This window comes from Carya illinoinensis, chromosome 16, assembly GCF_018687715.1.
Source record: "Carya illinoinensis cultivar Pawnee chromosome 16, C.illinoinensisPawnee_v1, whole genome shotgun sequence".
Classification (NCBI taxonomy): Eukaryota; Viridiplantae; Streptophyta; class Magnoliopsida; order Fagales; family Juglandaceae; genus Carya; species Carya illinoinensis.
Window position 1 is genome coordinate 7,986,152 of NC_056767.1, and position 22,965 is coordinate 8,009,116.

The 22,965-nt window shown below is 39.3% G+C and overlaps 1 protein-coding gene and 1 non-coding gene across 2 annotated transcripts; both read right to left on the reverse strand.

The window, feature by feature from the left end:
* Positions 1-325: 325 nt before the first annotated feature.
* Positions 326-434, reverse strand: LOC122299956. Its single transcript, XR_006239808.1, has one exon. It is a non-coding gene; the product is annotated as a small nucleolar RNA R71 (small nucleolar RNA).
* Positions 435-21,795: 21,361 nt separating this feature from the next.
* On the reverse strand, positions 21,796-22,467 carry LOC122298777. Its single transcript, XM_043108635.1, has one exon. The coding sequence runs from the start codon at positions 22,465-22,467 to the stop codon at positions 21,796-21,798; it is 672 nt and encodes a 223-aa protein (XP_042964569.1).
* Positions 22,468-22,965: the final 498 nt, after the last annotated feature.

Here is a 22,965-nt window from a genome sequence, read left to right on the forward strand (position 1 = left end):
TTGTGCACTCATCACATCCCAACAATGAACAAATTAGAGGATGTGGAAGATGATCAAAGCAATATTAGTGCCGAGCTGCCCAAAGAAGCTGAGGTAATAAAGAGCCAAATTAAGGTACCATTTCCTATTAGGGAGTTTGAAGAGGTTATTGCTACATTTCATGGTCAACCTAGCACTGTAGATGTTGTTTGACTTAAGTTCTTTCCTTTCTCACTAAAGGAGAAAGCGAAGAGTTAGATGTATTTGTTGAGACCACGGTCAATTGGGTCATGGGCTGAGATGACCCAAATTTTTTTCGATAGATACTTTCATCATCATAAGACTAATACTTTGAATAGGAAAATCTCAACTTTTACACAAAACGATAGCGAGACTTTGTATCAAGCATGAGATTATTTTAAAGAGTTACTTAGCTTGTGTCCCCATCATGGTTATGTGATGCAGGGGGATCCGAGACAGATGATGCTGAGCTGTCAGATTGCACCTTAATGGCGCTGAGATACCATGAGATGGCAGATCAGCGCAAAGGCGGGAATTGATTGTGATATGTTCCTCATTGGGGCCGTTTTGAGTGCGTTTCAGTCTTTTGGCCATAACTTTAGCTACGGGTGTCGGAATCGCACATAAGACCCCAATTCGGAAAGCTCTTTTCGGCGCGCACGCTGTCCACATTGAGCATGGCTCCATGTGCCTTTTTTTTCAACCTCAAATTCTGCTATTTTTCCCTCTGAATCACTAGTTTTATTATTTTTTACTATTTATGGTAATATTTCGCTTGTCAGTTAGGAAGTCATGAGATTTATGCATCAGGTCTTGCGGCCTTTTATGGGAAAATTCGTTATAGTTTACTTCGATGATATCCTCATTTATAGTCTGACATGGGCTTCACACTTCGATCACCTCCGTGCCGTTTTTGAGATGCTGAAAACAGAGTGTCTGTTTGTTAATCAGAAGAAGTGTTCTTTCTTCACTACTTCTGTGACTTTTCTTGGTTTTGTTGTGTCTACTGATGGTGTTCATGCAGATCAGTCAAAGATAAATGTAGTCTTGGAGTGGCCCAGACCAAGGACCTTACATGACATCCGAAGTTTCCATGGATTGGCATCTTTCTACCGCTGGTTCATTAGAAATTTCAGTACTTTGATTGCCCCGATCACAGAGTGCCTCAAGGGGCGTGATTTCCAGTGGTCTGAGGAGGCAGAGGCCAATTTTCAACTGGTCAAGCAGAAGATGACCGAGGCACCAGTTTTGGCACTCCCTGATTTTGACAAAGTGTTCGAGGTAAATTGTGATGCATCCGGCGTTGGCATTGGTGGTGTTCTGAGTCAGGCAGGTCGTCCGGTTGCTTTCTTCAGCGAGAAGCTATCGGGATCAAAGAAAAATTATTCCACTTATGATCTGGAGTTCTATGCCATAGTTCAGTCCCTGAAGCATTGGCGTCACTACCTAGTACAGAAGGAGTTTATTCTGTTTACCGATCATGAGGCCCTGAAGTACATCAATGGCCAACACAAGCTGAGTAGACGTCATGCCAAGTGGGTGGCATACTTACACGAATTCACCTTTATGCTGAGGCACCAAGCAGGGAGTCTGAACCGCGTCGCAGATGCCTTGAGCCATCGTACCTTACTCCTCACCACCATGAGTACCAAAGTTGCAGGCTTTGAGGCGTTCACAGATATGTATGCAGCTGATCCTTCCTTTGGAAGGATATTTAAGGAGGTAACTGATGGTCACCGTCATGATTTTGTTTTGCATAATGGGTATCTGTTTCGTGGATTACAGTTGTGCATTCCAGATTGTTCATTGAGGCAGCAAATTATAAGTGAGTTTCATAATGAGGGATACTTTGGCCGAGATAAGACCTTGGCCCTCATCTCTTCTGACTTTTATTGGCCCAAGTTGACTAGTGATGTGGCCCATTATGTGGACCGTTGTTATGTGTGCCAGCGGTCTAAGTGAGTTCTCACCAATGCGGGCTTGTACACTCCCTTACCTGTTCCTGAAGCTCCTTGGTTCGATGTCAGCATGGATTTTGTATTGGGCTTACCCCGCACCCAAAGGGCCTCGGATTCTATCTTTGTTGTGGTTGACAGGTTTTCCAAGATGGCCCATTTTGTAGCTTGCAGGAAGACTATGGATGCTGTCTGGATTGCCCATCTTTATTTTAGGGAGATTGTGCGTTTACATGGTGTTCCTCGATCCATTACTTTAGATCGTGATACCAAGTTCATCAGTCATTTCTGGAAGAGCCTGTGGGGGAAACTGGGAACGCAATTGAATTTTAGTATCGCCTACCACCCCCAGACGGATGGCCAGACCGAGGTGGTGAACCGGAGTTTGGGCAACCTTTTAAGATGTTTGGCAGGAACTAAGCCGAAGCAGTGGGATTTGGCATTGCCTCAAGCAGAATTTACCTACAACAGATCAAAAAACAGAACCACAGGCTTAAGCCCATTTGAGATTGTCTATGGTTAGAACCCATCCGGGGTGCTGGACTTAGCCCCTATTCCACGTATAGGACGTTTCAGTCCTAAAGCAGATGAGATGGTAGAGTATCTTCGGGGTATCCATGAGCAGGTGAAACAGACCATTCATGAGAGCAATACCAAGTACAAGACTCGGGTTGACAGTCATCGTCGTCAGGTACTTTTTGATGTTGGTGATTTTGTTTGGGCTGTATTAACTCGTGATCGTTTTCCTGTTGGAGAGTATAATAAGCTTAAGGATCGGAAGATTGGACCTTGTGAGGTCGTGCAGAAGATCAATGATAACGCTTACAGGTTGCGCCTTCCCAGTCACTTGAAGACTTCTGATGTCTTTAATGTGAAGCACCTAAGTCCTTGTTTTGTGGATTCTGATGACACTACTCTGAACTTGAGGACGAGTTCTTTCCAACCCGGGGCGACTGATGCAGGGGGATCCGAGATAGATAATGCTGAGCTGTCAGATTGCACCTTGATGGCGCTGAGATACCATGAGATGGCAGATCAGTGCAAAGGCGGGAATTGATTGTGATATGTTCCTCATTGGGGCCGTTTTGAGTGCGTTTCAGTCTTTTGGCCATAACTTTAGCTACGGGTGTCAGAATCGTACATAAGACCCCAATTCGGAAAGCTCTTTTTAGCGCGCACGCTGTCCACATCGAGCATGGCTCCATGTGCATTTTTTTTCGACCTCAAATTCTGCTGTTTTCCCCTCCGAATCACTAGTTTTATTATTTTTTACTATTTATGGTAATATTTCGCTTGTCAGTTAGGAAGTCATTTTAAATCCGATTTGGGCCAGATTTTTTGCAGATTACTTATTTTATTTTGAATTTCAATTTAGAGTGATTTTCGAGATTTTGCTATTTTTGGCAAAATTCGGATAAACACGATTTTTGGCTATAACAGTTTGGCTTGTGGACTGATTTTGCTGATTGCTGGATTTTATAATATTCCGTTAAACCCTAGAGACTTTTCTCTCTAGTTTTGGGGGATTTTTCTCCTGTGAATCATCTGTTGGAACTAGCCTGTAGGATAATCGCTATTCTGTCCGGCGTCGTTATGAAAGCCGGTGTCTAGTTAGCTATTTTTATGAAGGTCTCACTCCTAGAGAGCGTCAATTTGTTGAAATGATGTGTAACAGTGAGTTTTTGCATAAGGACTCGGATGAGGTAATAGAATATTTGAATGAACTTGAAGAAAAAGCTCACAGTTGGACAGAACCAAATGCTTTTGACTGTACTAATTGAGCACGCTCCAATCAAACTCATTCTAGTGAAGGCATCTATCATCTTAAAGAAGAAGATAACTTGAAGGCAAGGATGGAGGGCCTAACTAGAGAGTTCGAGGCATTAAAGATGAAGGAAACTATGGCAGCTCGTATTATTCCCCAAGTTGATGCATCTAAACTTTGTTTTATTTGTTAGGGAGTAGATCATCTTGTACAAGATTGCCTAACACTTGTACAAATGAGAGTAGTGTATGAGGAACATTGCAATTCTCTTGGCATGTATAAAAAACCATTTTCACCCTACTCAGATACATATAATTCTGGTTGGAGAAATCACCCAAACTTTTGCTGGAAGTTTGAAAACTAGCCGCTTGCACAACCACCCCTTAGATCTCACCATATCATGCATCTTCTTCTTCTAGGAACTCCTTAGAAGATACTTTACGAGCTTTTATTGAGGTACAGGGTAAAACTAATAAAAAATTTGAATATTTGATTATGCAGGTTGTTGAAGAAAACAATGAGATAAAGAGCCATGTATCCAAGATGATGAGTTACTTGAGTGTGAATGAGAGTGACAAGTTTCCTTCTCAAGCTTAATCCACACCCCAAGGTCAACATATGGTGCAGGGAAATTTGAAACAGGTCAATGCCATTGTGACAAGAAGTGGTAAGTCCTTACACATCCCAACAACTGATAAGATAGAGGATGTTGAAGAGGAACAAAACAATGATAGTACCAAGTTTTCCAAGGAAGTTGAGGTAATCAAGAGCCCAGTTAAGGTACCATTTTCTCAAGCTTTAAAATATGGTATGCGAACTTTGGATTTTAGTAATGAAATCTTAAAGAACCTCAGGCAGGTAAAGATTAACCTTTCTCTTTTGCATGTTATTAAAAAAGTTCCTACTTATGTAAAAGTTCTCAAAGATTTGTATACATTTAAGAGGAAGCATCATGTTAAGAAGACAACATGATAGAGCATGTTAGCGCTCTAATTGAGCAGCAAATTCCTCTTAAGTACAAGGATTCTGGTTGTCCAACCATTGCATGTAATATTGGGAATCATGAGTTTGGGCAAGCCTTGCTAGATTTAGGAGCTAGTGTTAATTTGATGCCTTATTCCATTTATTTGCAGCTTGGTTTGGATGAAATTAAGCCAACTTCTATTGTGCTTAAATTGGTTGACCGTTCAATTAAGAAACCGAGAGGGATAGTTGAGAATGTTTTGATCTAAATTGAAAAATTTTATTATCCTGTTGATTTCTTAATCCTTGAGACTAGTTCTGTTATTGACTCTAATTCTAAAATCTCCTTAATTTTAGGTAGACATTTTCTTGCTATTGCTAACGCTCTTATTAATTGCAGGAATGGTCTAATGAAGCTCTCTTTTGGGAATATGACTCTCAAGTTGAATATTTTCTATATTGAGAAACAACCAACAGAGAATGATGAGTGCCACCAAACTTACATGATTGACACATTCATAGACAAGAGAGTTCACACAACTTATGATTTTGATTCCTTTGAATATTCCCTTATTAATTCTGAATTTAATACTATTAGTGATTCATCTAATATTGTTGATATTTGTGCTGTTTTTTATAAAACTCAGGATTATGGAACATGGGCATGGTCACCGAAATTTGAGGAGTTGCCTAAGAAAGTTGAAAGATAGATTTCTGAAATTATGAAAGCACCAAAATTTAAATTGAAACCTTTGCCTAAGTTTACAATCTTTAAGGTTAAAATGAAAGTGTTTTATGGAAACAATATTCTTAGGAGGAGATTTGAGTCTAATGACCGAGTATACTTATATGATTTTGGATTCACAAGCACCAAGGAAAACTTCGGTTTAGGTGGACTGACCCATTTGCGGTGAAAAATATTTTTAAAAATGGGAAGGTAGAAATAGAGGATCCTAAGGATGGTCGGATTTTTAAAGTAAATGGTCAACGCCTTAAAGTATTAATTGATAGTCAAGTTCTGAAAGTTGAAGACATTCCACTTGTGGATCCGATTTATCAACCTTGACCACACCACATAGGTATGTTTTTCTTTATTTGTTTTGTTTGTTCTATTTTATTTCTGTTTTCTCTTATTTTCGTTCTTTTCTTTTTTATTTTCTGTTGTTTTCTTCGTCTTTGTTTGTAGGTTAGTTTTATTTTGTCATTTCAGGTTACCATCTTTGGTGCTTACACTACAACAATTATGTCCAATTGCGGCGTTTTTTTCACTGGCGATGAAAAATCTGTCGATAGATTCAAAGATTTCGTAATGTGTAGATGAGTTCTCGGGGAGTTGATGAAGCGTGATTATTAAATCTGGCGTTGCGGCAATATTTGGTCGTAGCTATTTTGAACTGCCGCAGTTGGGATAATTTTACGGCAGTTTGAGGACCCGCAGCTATGAAGAAGCTACAACGGCGACAGTAATTTGCCGCAACTGTTAACGGCTTTCTTTATAAGCCGGCAGTGACTTCAATCGTGGGAAATCAGGGGGCGTACGGCGAGCAAGGTCGCCGCAAGAGGTGACACACATCTCAGAAAATCTTTTAACGTCGAGATGTCGCTGCTATGTTAAATAGACTATATATATTTTCATTCCCTAGGAATTTCGGCCAGGCACAACTCGTGGGTTTCCCTCATTCGAGACCTTTTTCTGGGATTTCTTGCCGTCACTCTTGCAGCTATTTCGGTTTATCCTCGCGCCATTATGTAGCCACCGATCGGCACCGTGAAATTCTTTCCGCTGGCCAGAAAGCATCTTCGATTCCCTGCAATCAGCTTGGTGTTTCTCTCTCCGTGGTTATCTCTCTCTCTCTCTCTCTCTCTCTCTCTCTCTCTCTCTCTCTCTCTCTCTCTCTCATTCGACCGCTATGCATAACATCCAATAGAGGTATTTCTTCTCTCCCGCCGATCACCACCAAGAGTGATTTGTTGCCCATCATTTGCCGCACCATCCGATGGCCAGACCGTACAATCGGAGGTATGCTCTCTGTTTCTCTACCTTTTCGATCCATTCTCTGTCATTCAGTACAATAGAACTGATTTTGGTTGAATGTTTGCTTTTCATTTTTTGTATGTAAGAGTTTGTCTTGATTTAAACTACACACATGATGAATTGTATGTCATAACTTAGGAAAACCACGATTTGTTTTTAGGACAACTATCGGTTCACATTGAAACAGAGGTTGAAGGATGGGGATTAGCAAGTCCGGTTTTATTGTGTCTTCGAGATTGACTAAAAATTGCCCAATTGATGGAATCCCATCGCATGAGTGGTAATGTGGTTTGGGAGCACGAACAATGGGTGTTATTGGCCATTTTTAAACTCAGTAGTGATGGTCATATAAAGACCACTTATAATTAATTCATCTTTTCTTTGGGTAATGATTTTTACTATGCTTCCAATTTTAACAACACATAAACTTGAGTCTACAACATGCTTCTCTACTTAGTGGCCTATTATAGTATATTCTACTTTTTACTAATATTTGATAAATATTAGTGATGACTTGGGGGTAAATATGCTAGTATAGCCAACTGTGCAAACCAGAACCCAGCTATCTCAATGATATGAATTTAGAATGCATATATCTAGTGAATGTGCCTTACTAAATCATTATGTAGATTTAGTTGATGCGATTCGCAATCGCCATAAAATTCTGCTTCATATTAAAGGCATGGCCATCATATGAAGCAGACAGTAAGGTGGGTCTGGAAATAGACTCTGCAGCTGTAGATTCTTCCATGCTGCAGTTAGGCATCCCCAATACAGTGACCCTGGAAATGGACACAGTGCCTCAATTGCCCCACTATTAACTGCAAGGTAATAGTGTTACTTCACGTATATATTGTGAAACAGTTTTACCAAACTACTTTGTAGTCTCTAACATTTTTCCTAGCAAACCAATGTAGTGTTTGGGGTACATGCAGCTGTGTTATCTGATTCTGTGTACATGTACTGTCTATGCAGATAGTATATTTTTTTAAACTAAGGTACTTGTAACGTAAATAGCGTAATTATTTTTGGCATTTCAGCCCAAGTGTGAGTGATATAACTGCAGGAAAACAATCTCAGTCAGACTGGGTACCATACAAGGCTTTTTAATTGTCAGAAAATCCATGTAAAAAACGTTGGTGGTATTGGGTCAACGAACCCAACGTGGTAATTACTCTGGAAATCATGTTCATTTCCAGTGTTGCTCATAATACTTTGGTAACATACATTTCCCCATTCCTCAATTGCAGATACTGTCTATATCCCCCTCCGAAATGGTGCATTGCAGTGGCTTTATTCAGATGCTCCAGGTGCCGTGTGGCCATCATAGCTATAATAGAATCATCTTGACAGTACAACGGGGAGCAAACAAATGGGTGCATTAATTTTTCATGCCATTGTACAAACATTTTGGCTAGCAGGTTATATATAGCTATGTATATATTAAGTCCGATCTGAAGTAACACTTGCTCATCCGATATGTGGATGTTTCCAATATAGCTATTAATATTGGAAACAGCAGTAGGGAAAAATTACCTACTGCTCATGTAAAAGTATTATCTCACGATTGAGTGGGATGCCAAGATCATACATTAGTGATCATGTTGAATGTATTACCTATTTCAATCTTATTATCCCAAGTGTATTCTCATAGGAATGTTGTTCCAAGTATACACATTTGAATAGAATGGAAGGAAAGCATTGTTCTTTAATACCTACTGGAAGTACTTTTGATGTTAGTGAGTGTTTTTTATATATTTCCGAAGTTGCTAATCTCCCGTATACTAGCAAAGGTAAAATACTTCACGTGCTCTAACATTGAATATCAGAAGCGTAATTAAAATTACCTCCTCCGAACGGTATAACCTATATCCACTCAATGAATACTAAGTTAATTGAGATATATGAGCAGAAAAATATTACCATATTCATTGATAATTAGTATATTTCTTGTTAATGGCTAATCCAATAGCATGAATATGGAGTCAATTACCAATGCTCAGTGGTAATTTTCCTGCAGACTATATACGTGATGGGATTTGTACGTACAACTGATGGGGATATTCAACAGACAGTTATGATTTTTACTTGGATATAGTTTGAAAAAATCCTATAGAACATGGCCCCGTTTGATAATATAATACACGGCTTGCCTTAGAACTTGTCAAAAAACAAGGTTTGTTGTTCATTTAATTGCTTATAAAAAGTATATAAAACAAACACCATGCATTGAAAGTCAGCCGTCGGTGGGTTTATACATATAGGACAAAATTCATAAATTGTTCTGCTATTGACTGGTTGACAAAGAAGAAAACACGTGTAAGCAGACTGAAGTTGCGAGGTGGTTGACAATCATGCTCTAACAAGGCCTCTTCAACCGATATCATATGAAAGCAGTGGTACGAATGACCATGCTGCAGTTAATGAATGTTTGAGTGAGCTAGCTACGAAACACCATGCTCCTGTCAACCGATATCCTGTCTTCTACCATGCTGATCAGACAGTTTCCAGCTCGTGTACCTGCGCGGGAGAAAGTTTAGTGTAGGCGGGAAAACAATGTTAACTTAAGATACAAAGATAACTTTCATTTCTTCAGAAACACGTACTTGCATTGAGAACTGTCCAAGAAGATTTTTGCTGCACAACTCTTGCTCCTTCAACAGAAATTATCCCAGGTAGAAAAATCTCAAACTTAACATTCTGGCTGCAACAAAAGATGACTTGGTAGTGCCATGCTTTTGTTTTTATGGTTTTACACAACTACTTCAGGCAAAGCATTTCCAGACCTTGTTTAATACTAGCAAGAACATGTTAAAGTATAAATCATGCACAAACATCATGGTGTTGTTCTTACTCTAAACATATGCAATATAGGAAGCATAATGGTTATACACAGCTCTGGTGGAAATGAAGTTACACAACTGCAGAATCTTGTGTCCATCCTTTGTTGTTATAAACTAGAGGGCAAAATGTCTGCTTGTTCTATGCCTATTTCATTATTAAAGCAACCTCTTAACTTATTGAATGTTTGCAAACTAAGGATTGTTGTTACACTAGCCTTTTTACATTGCTGGGTACTACTTAGCTACTTTAGTAAACTGAAGGAGACCATATAATTATGAAAGCATTGTTTAAAGTAGTAGTCAGTTGTAAGGGTAAGCTTACATAAAATGTTCAAATAATGGGGCATGCAGCAAAGATGATTTATACACAGAGAGGGAGAGGCAGAGGAATACCTACTGGATCATTTGGTCGGGTTTTATCTGCAACTTTACAACGACCCCCACAGGGTCAACCAGCAGCATGGACTTTGAGAGATGAAGCTGGAGTAGACTCTGATGACTCCACTCAAGGTCCAGAAGATATACCTTCATCGCTGCTGCCTCCTTGTTCTCCAGCAGAGGGTAAGTATTATCATGTACACATCCTATTTCCTAGTTATAAACATTTGGTGACAAACATTTATACATGCTCTAGTCTAACAGTTTCATTTGCTGTGTTAGTACCCAACACTAGTAAGCGTTGTAGGGGTGTGGCAAAGGGGGCAGATTTTGAGAGAATGAGAAACTATGGCAAGATACCACTTGACATAAAAGATGGAAAGATAGGCCCCTCATGCAACAATAGAACTGTATACACAGCGAGAGTCTCCTGGATCGTCAAGCACTATGCAGAAATGAGGCACGCTAGCTGGAGTGCGGTGAGTGAAAAGGAAAAGGAAGAACTTATTGAACGTGTTCGAGTATGTGTTTCCAAATGACAATTATTGATATAATACATGTAATGGTTGAGTATGTTGTTAAAAATATTGACCATGTCTATATATATAGCTTCACAAGATACATTTATCATAGCTGTGTGTGTTAAAGAATTAAGGGGGAATGAAAATACACATTAGAACTGACCACATAAAGTGGAATGTTAGGGTATTTGAAGGCATCATTTTGCTTGCATGGGTTATATAGCATAAGATGAGAATGTAGTAACTCGATTTCAGCTTTAATAAGAGACTGCCTTATTGGTAACTTGAGTGTGAACTTGATAATATTATGAGATGTTTTCATTTAATAGATAGTAGCCAGTGATAGCAACATCTCATCTTTTATATTATAAGATGTTTTCATTTAATAGCTCAGTACGTAGGAGTTTTATGTAACATTCCAAGAACCCATATCATGCACACGGGGTTTTAACACAATGGCATTGATAGGCTGACTTTGTCTTGGATTGGACAAAGAAAAATCATCGTCGGACAGTCACAAGCCAGCTTGCTCGTGCATATAACGCATTTCATTACAAGCTACACCTGAAATACAAGAGTTATGCATCACATGCGGAGGCAGCAGCTAATGGAGGTGGGTTGGTAGAGAAACCAGTTTGGGAATGGTTATGCAATCGGTGGGGTAGTGATGACTTCAAGGTACAGGCTGAAAAGTGGTTATGCATGCTAGTTTTCACAACTTAAAATTGTTATATATGTGGCTGTTTTCTTCAGGAAATGAAACTGTATTTATATGCAATAAACTTAACGTCCATTGTTTGTCTTAATTCAATCTGATTCCAAAGTGAACAGCTATGTTGTTCATTGCTCAATTCGGCCTCATTGGATTCCATGTGGCAGAAAATGTCCAGTCAAAACAAAGAAAACAGGCGTAAACAAAGGGTGAACCATACAAGCGGAAGGACATCGTTTGTTGTACTAATGGAAAGGAAGGTATTGAGTGAAATATTCAGTAGCCATTTTCTTCTATGGTTGAATAATAAAATCTTGTATTTCGCAAAGTATGATAATGTGATTGTAATGTCTATATATTCATGTAGAAGGACAAGAATCTAATTGATTTTTACAAAGATGTGCATTGGTCGACTAAAAGGGGGAGATTCATCACACCAACCACAGAAGAAAATTATGTGAGCACAATTTTTCACTATTACAGTACCTAAATGGTTGACCCATAGATATATATGCTATTCAATTTTTTTCAGAAAAGTTCAGCTTCTAGAAAGTTATGAATATAGTAGCTTGACCTTAGTTTATTGATGATATTGGTTGTATGATGGAGCTGTTTTGACTTGTGTTGGCCACAGAATCAGATGGTTGAATTGATGAATGCCAAAGACCCAGAGGCTCGCACAGATGAAGCAGCAGCAGCCATATTTAGGGAGGTATTGGGACATAGGTCCGGGTATAACAGAGGGATGGGCCACTCTGTTATGCCCGAATCAACTAAAGTGGCTGGAGTGAGCAATGAGGAATATGAACGCCTTGCGGAAGAAAATGAAGCAAATAGGAAAAATTCAGAATATTACCAAAAGAGGCTTGAAGATATTGAAGGTGGTTTTGCCGCAATGAGGGAGCATATGCGGGAATATGAGCAACGTGTTGACATGCGAATGTCAGAAGTTGAGTCTCAGAGAGAGACTCAAAGTGCAGTTCCTTAGTTGCTGTTTTGTGCATGCCAGCAGTTAAATATATATTGTTTGACTTTTGACCTACACCTTAGGATAGTAGTACTTTTGATGAAGGTGTGGTGGGGATGCTGATTTTGTAAACTGGGCAGTTTTGACTATAGTCAGGTTTATCCTGATATTGCTAGCTAGGAAGGGTCAAGGATCATGGGAGGTAAATTGCTTTCTTCCTCTATATTAACTCAATGCTATATACATACTGTAAGACATGGGTAGAGTTAATTTATTATGCCCCAGGTAATAAATGTAAACTTTAACAACGTGGTAAAGCGACCCTGAATGGAAATGGAGCTCCGTAGTGAGCTTGCCATTTACTCTATTTGTGAGAGCTGGGTTGCAATGTTAAAATACCTATAGAGTTTCTTGGGGTGGTTGTTGGGAGGATTATGAGGTAGATTAAATTATTTACCTACTGCACGCTGCAATAAATGAGACAAAATATGAGCAGAATTTTGTACTCTATCATTATAAAGATATTGCATATACAATTGGCATACATAGATTAAGTTATACTCTACTGCCCTTTCTACATGATAACTAGGCATGGTTAGTGCTTTGTATGACCACCAGATGTGATTATTTCCTAACCAGAAATATGTATAGTGCAATAGATATATGTCAATATAACTACTTTGCCATTATGTAGCAATCACAGTTTTGCTGACCCTCTACATTGGTTATATATACATCACAGGGATCTTGTATTACAAGGATAGTTCATGTTAGAAGCGAGCTGCACTAGCAAGGTGGTAGTGAGTGAAAGGCTGTGCATGGCTCCGTGAACAGTCAGGTAAAAAGCAAATAACATCCATCAAATTCCACTACAAACAAAATGAATATGAAAAATGACAAATAACTATCAGTGGTTGGACCATGATACACATGTTTGCAGTCGTGCATTCACTGTAAACAACCTTAAATCTCAACCTTAAAGTTCATTTCTTAGATGTGAAGGAAAAATGAGAATAATTTCTAACTGATTTAGGAATAAATGTGTAAATGACTTTAAGGTTGCCCAGCACACAATAAGGAGGTTATTTGTATGGGTTTTGGCAGTTGAATTGTAGTAGAAATTTCACATGAAGATGTGAAATTTGAAAAACTAAAAGGATTATGCAGAGTAATATTTACACATACTGATGCTTTATTCCATTGTTGTGTATTGGAACAGGTCAATTTTTTGCCTCCAGTAGTGTGGTCCAACCTTAGATGTGCTACCCAGACCCCCAATATCAGTGTGTTCAAATTTCTGCCCCCTGCTTGTATGTGGGGTATGTATTTGTAAAGGAATTATAGTATATATGACTGCTAGCATGTTGAAATGATATGTATTTGTGACAATTTCCCTCTCATTGCTAAACTAAGTTATGGACAAAATTGAAGGCAAAATTACTTGACATTACTTTAAAGTAATATCTAGCAGTTTGATACTTGACATATTGCTATTTTCAGAAGGTGTTCTATACTTGCATGGTTGATAAATAGAGATTTATATATACACATGTGACAACAACAATATAAACTGATGAGTTGCAAAACCATGTCCAATCGAGACCAGTGTTCAAGATGAGATATATATACGTGCATAACTGTGTGTGAAAAGTAACCCTATATAAACCAGAACCCAATATGAGAAAACAGAGTTGATTGGTAATAAAGTCTCAAATAATCCATAGCATGCGTACAATATCGATTGGGAGGAGCAAAAATAGCAAGATAAAATGTCCAAATTTAACTAGTGCCAAATTAACACTTCCAGTTAACTTGAGTGTTCAAAGTAGCTATGATTTGGGCGATTTTCGATTCCATTAAATTTACACCCAATTTTGATCAGCAAATGCAAAAAAAATTATATCGGGGAAAAAAAGGGTCGCCAAGAAAATTGATACCTAGCGCCGGACCATCGGTTGGGGGGTAGTCGTCGGAAATTGTTTCTGGCCACGATGAACCAGTCCGCCATTGAATGTAGCAACCTCACACCGGCGATTGAGATGCAAGCAACCAGCGAGCGTTAATCGCAGCAAATTTGGGGAAGATTTTCACCTTCCCCCATTGGGTCTTTCAGCCGTAGTTTGCCCGCCGATCTTTGGGAGCCGGTCCGATTTCTCTGCGAGAAACATGCGTCGCGAGAAGATACGATCGGCATCTTGTAAATCGTCGAACGCGGTGGCCTTAGTTCGCGACGAATGCACACTCGCAAGAAATCGGAAACCCTTAGCGGCGCTGGCTCGACTTGAGTTGCTGTCAATAGCGGCAGTTACTATGCCCCCCATTCTCGGCAGGTAGATCGACGGGAAGATGCCATATTCTTCGGCGGCATCACTGCGGCGAGTATCGAAGCGGATGTCACGCCTAAATCCTGGCGTTTCATCTGCGATGTGAAAACGGCCGAAAAGTGATATTAACCACAGTTTTTGTGGTTGTTACAGCGACTATCGAGCGCGGCAAAAAATAGCATATGTTGTAGTGTTAGCGAGCTACCTATGTCACTCATTAGGTGTATTCTACCCTTTTCAGTTACTCCCCATTCAATTTTGATTCTTAAACATTGAGGACAATGTTTCATTTAAGTTGGGGGGGTGGTGGTGCAAATTCAGTATTTAAAATGTTTGTTGGAACTCTGCGGTAAATTTTTATGTGTCAATTTGTTTTTAATTTGCATCACATGTGCATCTTTTTCACGTGTGTACTCATTCTTATTCATAGTCATCTTCATGAATTCACCAAACCCACCATAATCATTTTTACTGAAGCATTCACAGAACCCCTAATGCACTCATCCAAGTTTTGTGGTAAGATGGTGGTTTGATACATGTAGTTAGAGAACTCTTTTGCTTAAGTATTCATGTGATTTTGGATAGGATTGAGAGCCTACAAATACAATAAATTGTGATAAGCGTTCATTGATCTATTGAATTAGGCACTTCTTTTGAGAATATCATTACATGGTTTGTGGTAAGATGGTGGATGTGCTTGGGATATGACGAAAGTCGACTTAGGATCAACGTTTGAGCCTTTCAAGCTAACTCTTTTCATCATAGACCCCTAGTAGCCAACTTTGAGCCAATAAACACATGTAGCTTTTTCTTTTTATATGTCCATATCATCTATACCTCTCCACATTGGAGTATAACCTATACACTAATTTTTCTACTCTTTTTACTTTCAAGTGTATACTAGTTGTGGAATTTGCATTTTCTTTCTTTTGTTTTACCATTTTCAATTAAAAAAAAAAAGAAGAAGAAAGAAAGAGAAGAGTACAAGTTGCAAAGTGTTCAATTGATTGAGCTTCAAAGAATAAAAAAAAAAAGAAAAAGAAAATCAAGGTTAGGTAGCAATGGCAAGAATACCAAAGTGGCATGTATTTGTCCATCAAATTATTGAGAGAGAGAGAGAGAGAGAGAGAGAGAGAGAGAGAGAGAGAGAGAGAGAGAGAGAGAGAGAGAGAGAGAGAAAAGAGAGAGAAGAAGGAAAAGTATTATTATTTGATGATCTGACAAGTGAAGAGTACATCAAGTGAGAAGTATGGTCTACTTAGATATTTAATAAAATTCTCCTTGTATGTACTTGGAAGTATTTTGAATCATTTTTATCTTTTTTTTTTTTCATATAACCCAAGCCACGTTACAACCTTTTGTGTTGACCGTTTTGATCCTAAGTAAGCTGTTGGAAAGACTAGTGGAAGTCTCATTTATTAGTGTTCCTATCATAAGATCAACGTTTACTTGTTGTTTGTATGCAATTGCCTAATTCTTCACGAGAGTGTGTATACACCCATTGTCAACTCATAGAGAGAATCCTCATACGAAACACTTTTAAAAGTGTGAGTTATGGAGTTGAACCTTTCGCTTGAGATGTTCTTGATACTGCATGTGTCAGGGCTTCTGGTTAGATGGATACAGTTTGGAACACACACACTCTGTGGAGTGCTATAGGTGGATTGCTTGTGATAGGGTTATAGAATTCTTAAGATTGCTTTGACATGTGAATCTGGAAAGTGTGACTAGGTGGTCTTTGTGTGTGATTTTCTTTTGTCTCTTTTGTTGTTTTGGGCATGAAAATTGCTAGGGACTAGCAATTAGTAAGTTGGGGGGTGTGATGAGTGCACGAAAGTGAACCCTAAATACTCTATTATTGGATTAAAATGCTAAAATGTAAATAGAAATCATAAAAATTAATGTGTATTCTTGAATTGAGTTTCTATTTATATTGGGATACTCTTAAACCGTTTTTTTTTAATGTTTAATTTTAGAGTTTATAAAAGAGCAAGTCAAAACCCAGTCAAATTCAAAGGAGGACTTTTATGGGATTTGAGAGCAATTTGGATCAAGAGAAAAAATAAAAAAATCACAAAAGGAAACTGCAAGAATTCTAAATCTGAAATTTGTAATGAGACAGCCTGGACATACTTTAGTATTTTGACTGTAACTTTTTGCTCACATATCGGATTGATGCGATTCTTGATGTATTAGAAAGCTATCTTCAAGGGTTATAAATTTATCATTGATAAGGATTTCCAAATTCAAACTCTTGAAGCATGTACGTGGTTGCCAAGATTAGTCCTAAAATTTAAGCAATTTGTTTATAAGAAAATTATGAAGATATTAGGGTTTCTTTCCTACCCTATATAAACATATTATTAGCACGAAATAGAGTGGGAAGAGAGGCACACAAGGCAAATTTGAAGAAAGGAGAAAATCACTTCCATGGTCGCCGTTTACTTCAGTTTTCTTTGGAGATTTTGGTTGTCCATTATACTTATGGGTAACTAAATCCTCAAATAGGATTAGGGATGAACTTGCACATTAGATGGTATTTTTAATTTATGTATTTGATTTTCAATTACTAAAACTCTTTTGTTTTATCATTCTCAATTCATCATTAATGTTGTTTTCTCCGAATAATCATAGAATTGATTCTGTTTATGGATTTAGTCATGATTTTTCTATTGAATAGATTAGTTCTTTGATTATGTTTGGATCAAGAGCAATGTTACACAACCTCCCAACCTCCACACAGTACATTTTTTTTAATATTTTTTAAAAATATGTTTGAATTTATTCTTCTTAAACTAATTAAATTCTTCTATTCATTATCCATATATTAAATATTTGGTAAAAGAAAAAAAAAATAAAAAATGTATGGTGTGTGGAGGTTGTGTGAATAGTAGGAGGTTGTGTATCATTTTTGTTTATGAATAGGGATAATAATTTATGTATTTAAAAGTGGTGAATGATTTTTCAAATGTTACATTTGGTTTAATTTTGGTTTATAAATCTATACCTTTCGATTGAGAATTTTGAAAATTGAGTTCTCAATTGAGTTATTTAATCAATTAAGAATAATTAAAATACCGGATTCGTGCAAGGGATTCCCGATGCTCTACTGTTCATCAAATTTGAGTATTTCTTTAGTTAGTAAGTTTGCTTCACTTCAATTTGCATTTAAAATTAATCTTTGTTCTCCATTTATCATTTAATATTTTTCGTTAGTTTCTTTGTTCTTTCTACTATTCTTTTCATGTGTCTCCTTGTGAAATTGACACCCCAAAACTGTGTTACAACTACCGCGTTATTCTTTGGTTGTAATCGGGATGTGTAATGACTTACCACTTCGGGTCACAGTGGTATTCACATCCTTCAAATTCTCTTGCACCATGTGTTGACCATGGGGTGTGGAGCAAGCTTGAGAAGGGAACTTACCTCGCTCATTCACACTCAAGGAGCTCATCAATTTGGACACTTGGTTCTTTGTCTCTTTGTTTTGTTCAACAACTTGCGTAATCAAAGATTCAAACTTTTAGTTAGTCTTACCTTGTGCCTCAATAAAAGCATGCAAAGTGTCTTCCAATGGACTCCTAGAAGATGAAGGTGCATGATATGGTGCAGGATATGATCTAGGGGGTTGTGCAGGTAGCTGGTTTTTAGACTTCTGGCTAAAATTGGGGTGATTGCGCCACCCCAGATTATAGGTATCAGAGAAAGGTGTATAAGGCTTCTTGTACATACCCAAGGCATTATATTGTTTCTCATACATCCCTCTCATCTCAGCAAATGTAAGACACTCTTGGGCGAGGTGATCTACCCCGCCACACACAAAACATGGTCAAAAAGATTCTGCATGATTAGCCACATGTGTTAACTTTAAATCCTTAGTTTTTAACACCTCTAGCTCCCTAGTGAGCATCTCAACCTTAGCCTTCAAGTTATCATCTTCCCTGAGATGGCAAATTCCACCCCCATTTGGGTTTTCTGCAGGTCGTGACCTATTTGTGCTCTTAGTAGCACTAGGTCTAGTCCAAGTGTGAGCTTTTTCAGCAAGCTCATTGAGGTATTTTATGGCCTCATCAGGTTCTTTCTATAAGAACTCATCATTACATATCATCTCCACAAATTGGCACTCTCTAGGTGTAAGTCCTTCATAAAAATAGCTCACTAAGCGCTAATTTTTATACCCATGATGAGGACACATACTCAACAACTCCATAAATCTCTCCCAAGACTAATACAAAGTCTCATTGTCCTTTTGTGGAAAGGTGGCCGGAGATTTACCTTTTTAAAGCGTTGGTCTTATGTTGGGGAAAATATTTATTAAAGAAGACCTAAGTCATCTCATTTCATGATCCAATATATCGTGATCTCAGCGAGTATAGCCAACTCTTAGCTCTATCATTCAAAGAGAAAAAAAGAACTTAAGTTTCACAATGTCTTCAGTTGTATTTTGACTATGAAAAGTCACAACTACTTCCTCAAACACCCTAGTGTGCACATATGGATTTTTATTTTTCAAGCAATGAAAAGTAGGGAATAACTGTATCATCCCTGTTTTAAAATCTAGTTGGCGACTATTAGCTGGAAATATGATGCATGATGGAGTGGCTGTGCATGTAGGGTGGAGATAGTCTTAAAGGGTCCTAATGGATTGATCTCCATGTTCATTCATTTTCTTAGAATTAGAAGAACTATCAAATAAATGATTAGAAAAATTAGACTTTGATTCTGACCCTAACACAGGTCTACAAGCAAAACGAGTCAAGGCGTTTATATACCTACATGCAAGGTAGAGAAAAATGCAACACTAAAAAAAAAAAAATTATAATAAAATAAAGATGTAACAAGCTAAAAGAGGAAACGAAGTTACCACATTTACAAACTACTGAAAACAAAAACTATCTAGCAATTCTTCTACCGTCTCCCCGGCAATGATATGAAAATTTGATTATACCCAAAGAATAGCGCGGTAATTGTAGCACAACTTTAGAGTGTCGATTCCACAGAGAGACAAGTTAAAAGAATAGCAGAAGAAACAAGGAAACTTAATAAAAATATTAAATGATCAATGGAGAACAGAGATGAATTTTAAATACAAATTAAAGTGAAGCAAAGTTATTAACAGAAAAAGTATTCAAATTTGATGAACAGTAAAGTGTCGGGAATCCCTTGCACAAATCTGGTATTTTAATTATTTATAATTAATTGGATAACTCAATTGGGAATTCAATTCTTGAAATTTCCAATCAGAAGATATAGATTTATAAACCAAAATTAAACCAAAGGTAATCCCTTGAAAAATCATTAACCACTTTTAAAATACGTAAATTATTAATTAAGCTGAAATATTACATATTTCTTACGTTTAGAACCGATACATTTTAAGTAGTTCATGACATTATTATTGGTTTTAGATGAAAAACAGTTAATAGGGATAGATCCAAGTTATGATTTAAATTAATTAATATCATGATTTATGTTTATTTTTTATAACCTATGATTTAATTGGGCAATACTTCTTCACATGGACAACAGAGTTTTAATATTCTATTCTTACTTCTTTTATTTTATTTTATTGTTATTATTTATTTTTGGGTTCCATGTCTTTCTCAATTTTTGAAAGTTAATCACCCAGACGACATAAACAGAATTCTTTACCTTTTCACTTTTGATCCTCACGACATGCAAAGAGACGGATTTGACCCTTAGTTTAAACAGAGAGGTGCTTTTGGACGTAGACACGTTTCTCTTGTTTCTCTGTTGGGTTGAGGAAAGGCACCCTTGTGCCTTTGATAGGGTCCTCGATTGAGATCCTAGACATCAAGCTGCTGCGCCCCTTCTTGCTCCTTGATCACCGATGTGAACTGCCACTTGCTTGATTGTGATGGTTATGGGTGGTGTTGGTTGAGTTCGTATGATTGTTCAATGGCTGATGGTGGGCAAGATTCTAGTAACTGGGCGTGCATGCATGCATGTGCAATGGCTGAGTGGGCTAAAACGGTTGAGTGGGATAAGGTGGTTAAGTGGCTGGCTGACCAAGTCAGGCATACGTGGCTCCTGCTGGTGGCCTGACCAAGTTAGGCACACGGGTGTCTCCTAATGGTGTGCTGACCAAGTCAAGCACAGGTGTCGATTGCTTGGGGGCTGACCAAGTCACGCACAAGTGTCTTCTGCTGATGAAGCACACGTGGCTAATGGTGGTTTTAGTGGGTTGGCCGAGTGGGTGATGGCTGAGCGGTTTAAGGGATGGTTGGTTACTCCCTACAAAGTAGGGGAGCGATTATGGCTAGACAGGTGCCAAGGGCTGGGTGTGTGGCTTGGCTGGTGGGTGGTAACTGTTAGCTTGTCCTTGACCTTGCTCCAGATTTGACTAGGGTGGCCTGTTGCAGACCAAATGCCCTTCAATGGCAACTCGTGGCTGCCTTACTCGATGTCCCACTCGAATAGTTCAAAATGATCTGCAAGCAAATACGAATACAATGCAATAGACACAATCCATAATGCTAAAATACCTCCACAATGCATTAATCAAAGGAAAACAATGAAAAAATAGGTTACCCTGATTCACGAAATGCACAGGGTGAGCCTTCTCCTTTGGGATTCACGGATTACACCCAATGGAGCCTAAGTGACAAAGCACCAATGTGTCTATGGGGGCTTACAAGCCAAATTCATCCAAATGTTCAAAGATAAAGATAACTGATGGCCTAGTGCCTAACCTATACTAGAAAGCAATTAAAACAATTACAAAGGGAAATGATTGCTGGGTCCATGCCTCCTGGTTAAGGCCTCATGCTGTTAGTGGCCCATGGGTGGCCTGGATGAACTCACAGCATGGGCTGCTTGCTTGTGTGCGTGGGTCTTTAGGTTGGCCTGCCGGGCTAGCCTTGGCTGGTCCATGGTCCTTGCATGTGCGGCCCAGGTTGTGTGGGCTGGGCACTATTGGTGAGTCGCTGGGTTGGACCGTGGTGGGCTCAAGCATGGCATGCTACTGCATGGCCCAGGCCAGTGGGGTCTGGGTTTTGGTCTGCATGGCCCATGGTGATGGGGCCTGGGCATTGATTAGCATGGCCCAGGCTGTGGTGCCTGGGCGTTGGTCAGCAAGGCCCAGGCTGTGGTGCTTGGGTGTTGGTCAACAAGGCCAGGGCGTTGATCAGCATGGCCCTAGTCAAGACCAGGGTGTACAGCAGCAAGGCCCTGGCCAAGGCCAGGGCTTTGAGTGGCATGCTAGCATTAGTGGGCCTGCTGGGCAGTCGCACCGTCAATTCCAATGTGGGCGTGCATGCGTGCCCTGTGCAGGCGCCTAGGCCATGCATGCATGCATGATGCGCACGCGCACTAGGCATGCGTGCAGTCTAGCCGTGCGCGTGCACTGGCTGTTCGCTGCCTGATGGAGGGTGACCTTGGCCTAGCGTTCACCACGAGCTTGGTCTGTGGGCAATCAAGTGATGCCAACAGTGCTGCTGGCGTGCTGTCCTGGCAGGGGCGGGTGTTGGTCATGGCATGGCCCGTGGCCTCCTGCCTTGGGGTTTTGACATTCCCCTCGAGGATCAATTGGGGATACTTCTTCTCCAGCCCATCATAGTCCTCCCAAGTTGCCTCGTCCCTTGATAATCCTTCCCAAAGGATCAATGCTTGCCACACCTTGGGTCTCTCTCGGCCCCTCCGATGCAGCCTATATCCGATCACTTCCTTTGGCTTTGTAAGGGTCCTTCCCTCTCGATCCACTGTAGGTAACTCCTCCCCAACGAGACTCAGATCTCCAACCTTCTTCTTGAGTAAGGAAACATGGAATACCGGGTACAACTGTGAAGTTGGTGAAAGCTGAAGCTTGTATGCCACATTGCCCAGTTTCTCCAACACTCTATAAGGCCCATAGAACTTCTGGTTCAGCTTTGCAGTTGTGGTTTTCCTCATGGTCTTATGCCCGAATTGCCTAAGCTCCAAGTAGACAGAGTCACCTACTTTGAAGGACACAACATGTCGCCCCTGATCATGATACTTCTTCATTCGAGTCTGGGCCTTCTTGAGCTCTCTTTTGACTTTGGCCAGTACCTTGTCCCTATCAATCAGCTTCTACTCTGCTTCATTATTACTGGCTGGGCCCTTTTCATAGCTGACCAAGAGTGGCTGTGGTCTACCATATACAACTTCAAAAGCGCTTTTGTCAATAGAAGAGTGATAGGAGATATTGTACCAGAATTCTGCCCATCGTAGGTAATTTGCCCATCTCCTTTGCTCTTCATGACAAAAGCACCTCAAATATTGTTCCAATGTCCTATTGACCACTTCGGATTGACCATCTCTTTGTGGGTGATAGGAGGAACTTGTTTTAAGCTTGCTGCCTTGCAATTCAAATAGTTGCCTTCAAAATGAACTCATAAAGACCCTATCCCGATCTGATACTATGGTCCTTGGAAACCCATGCAACTTGGCAATGTTGTTGACAAAGGCCTTAGCCACTGACTTGGCTGTATAAGGGTGATATAGAGGGATAAAGTAGGCGTA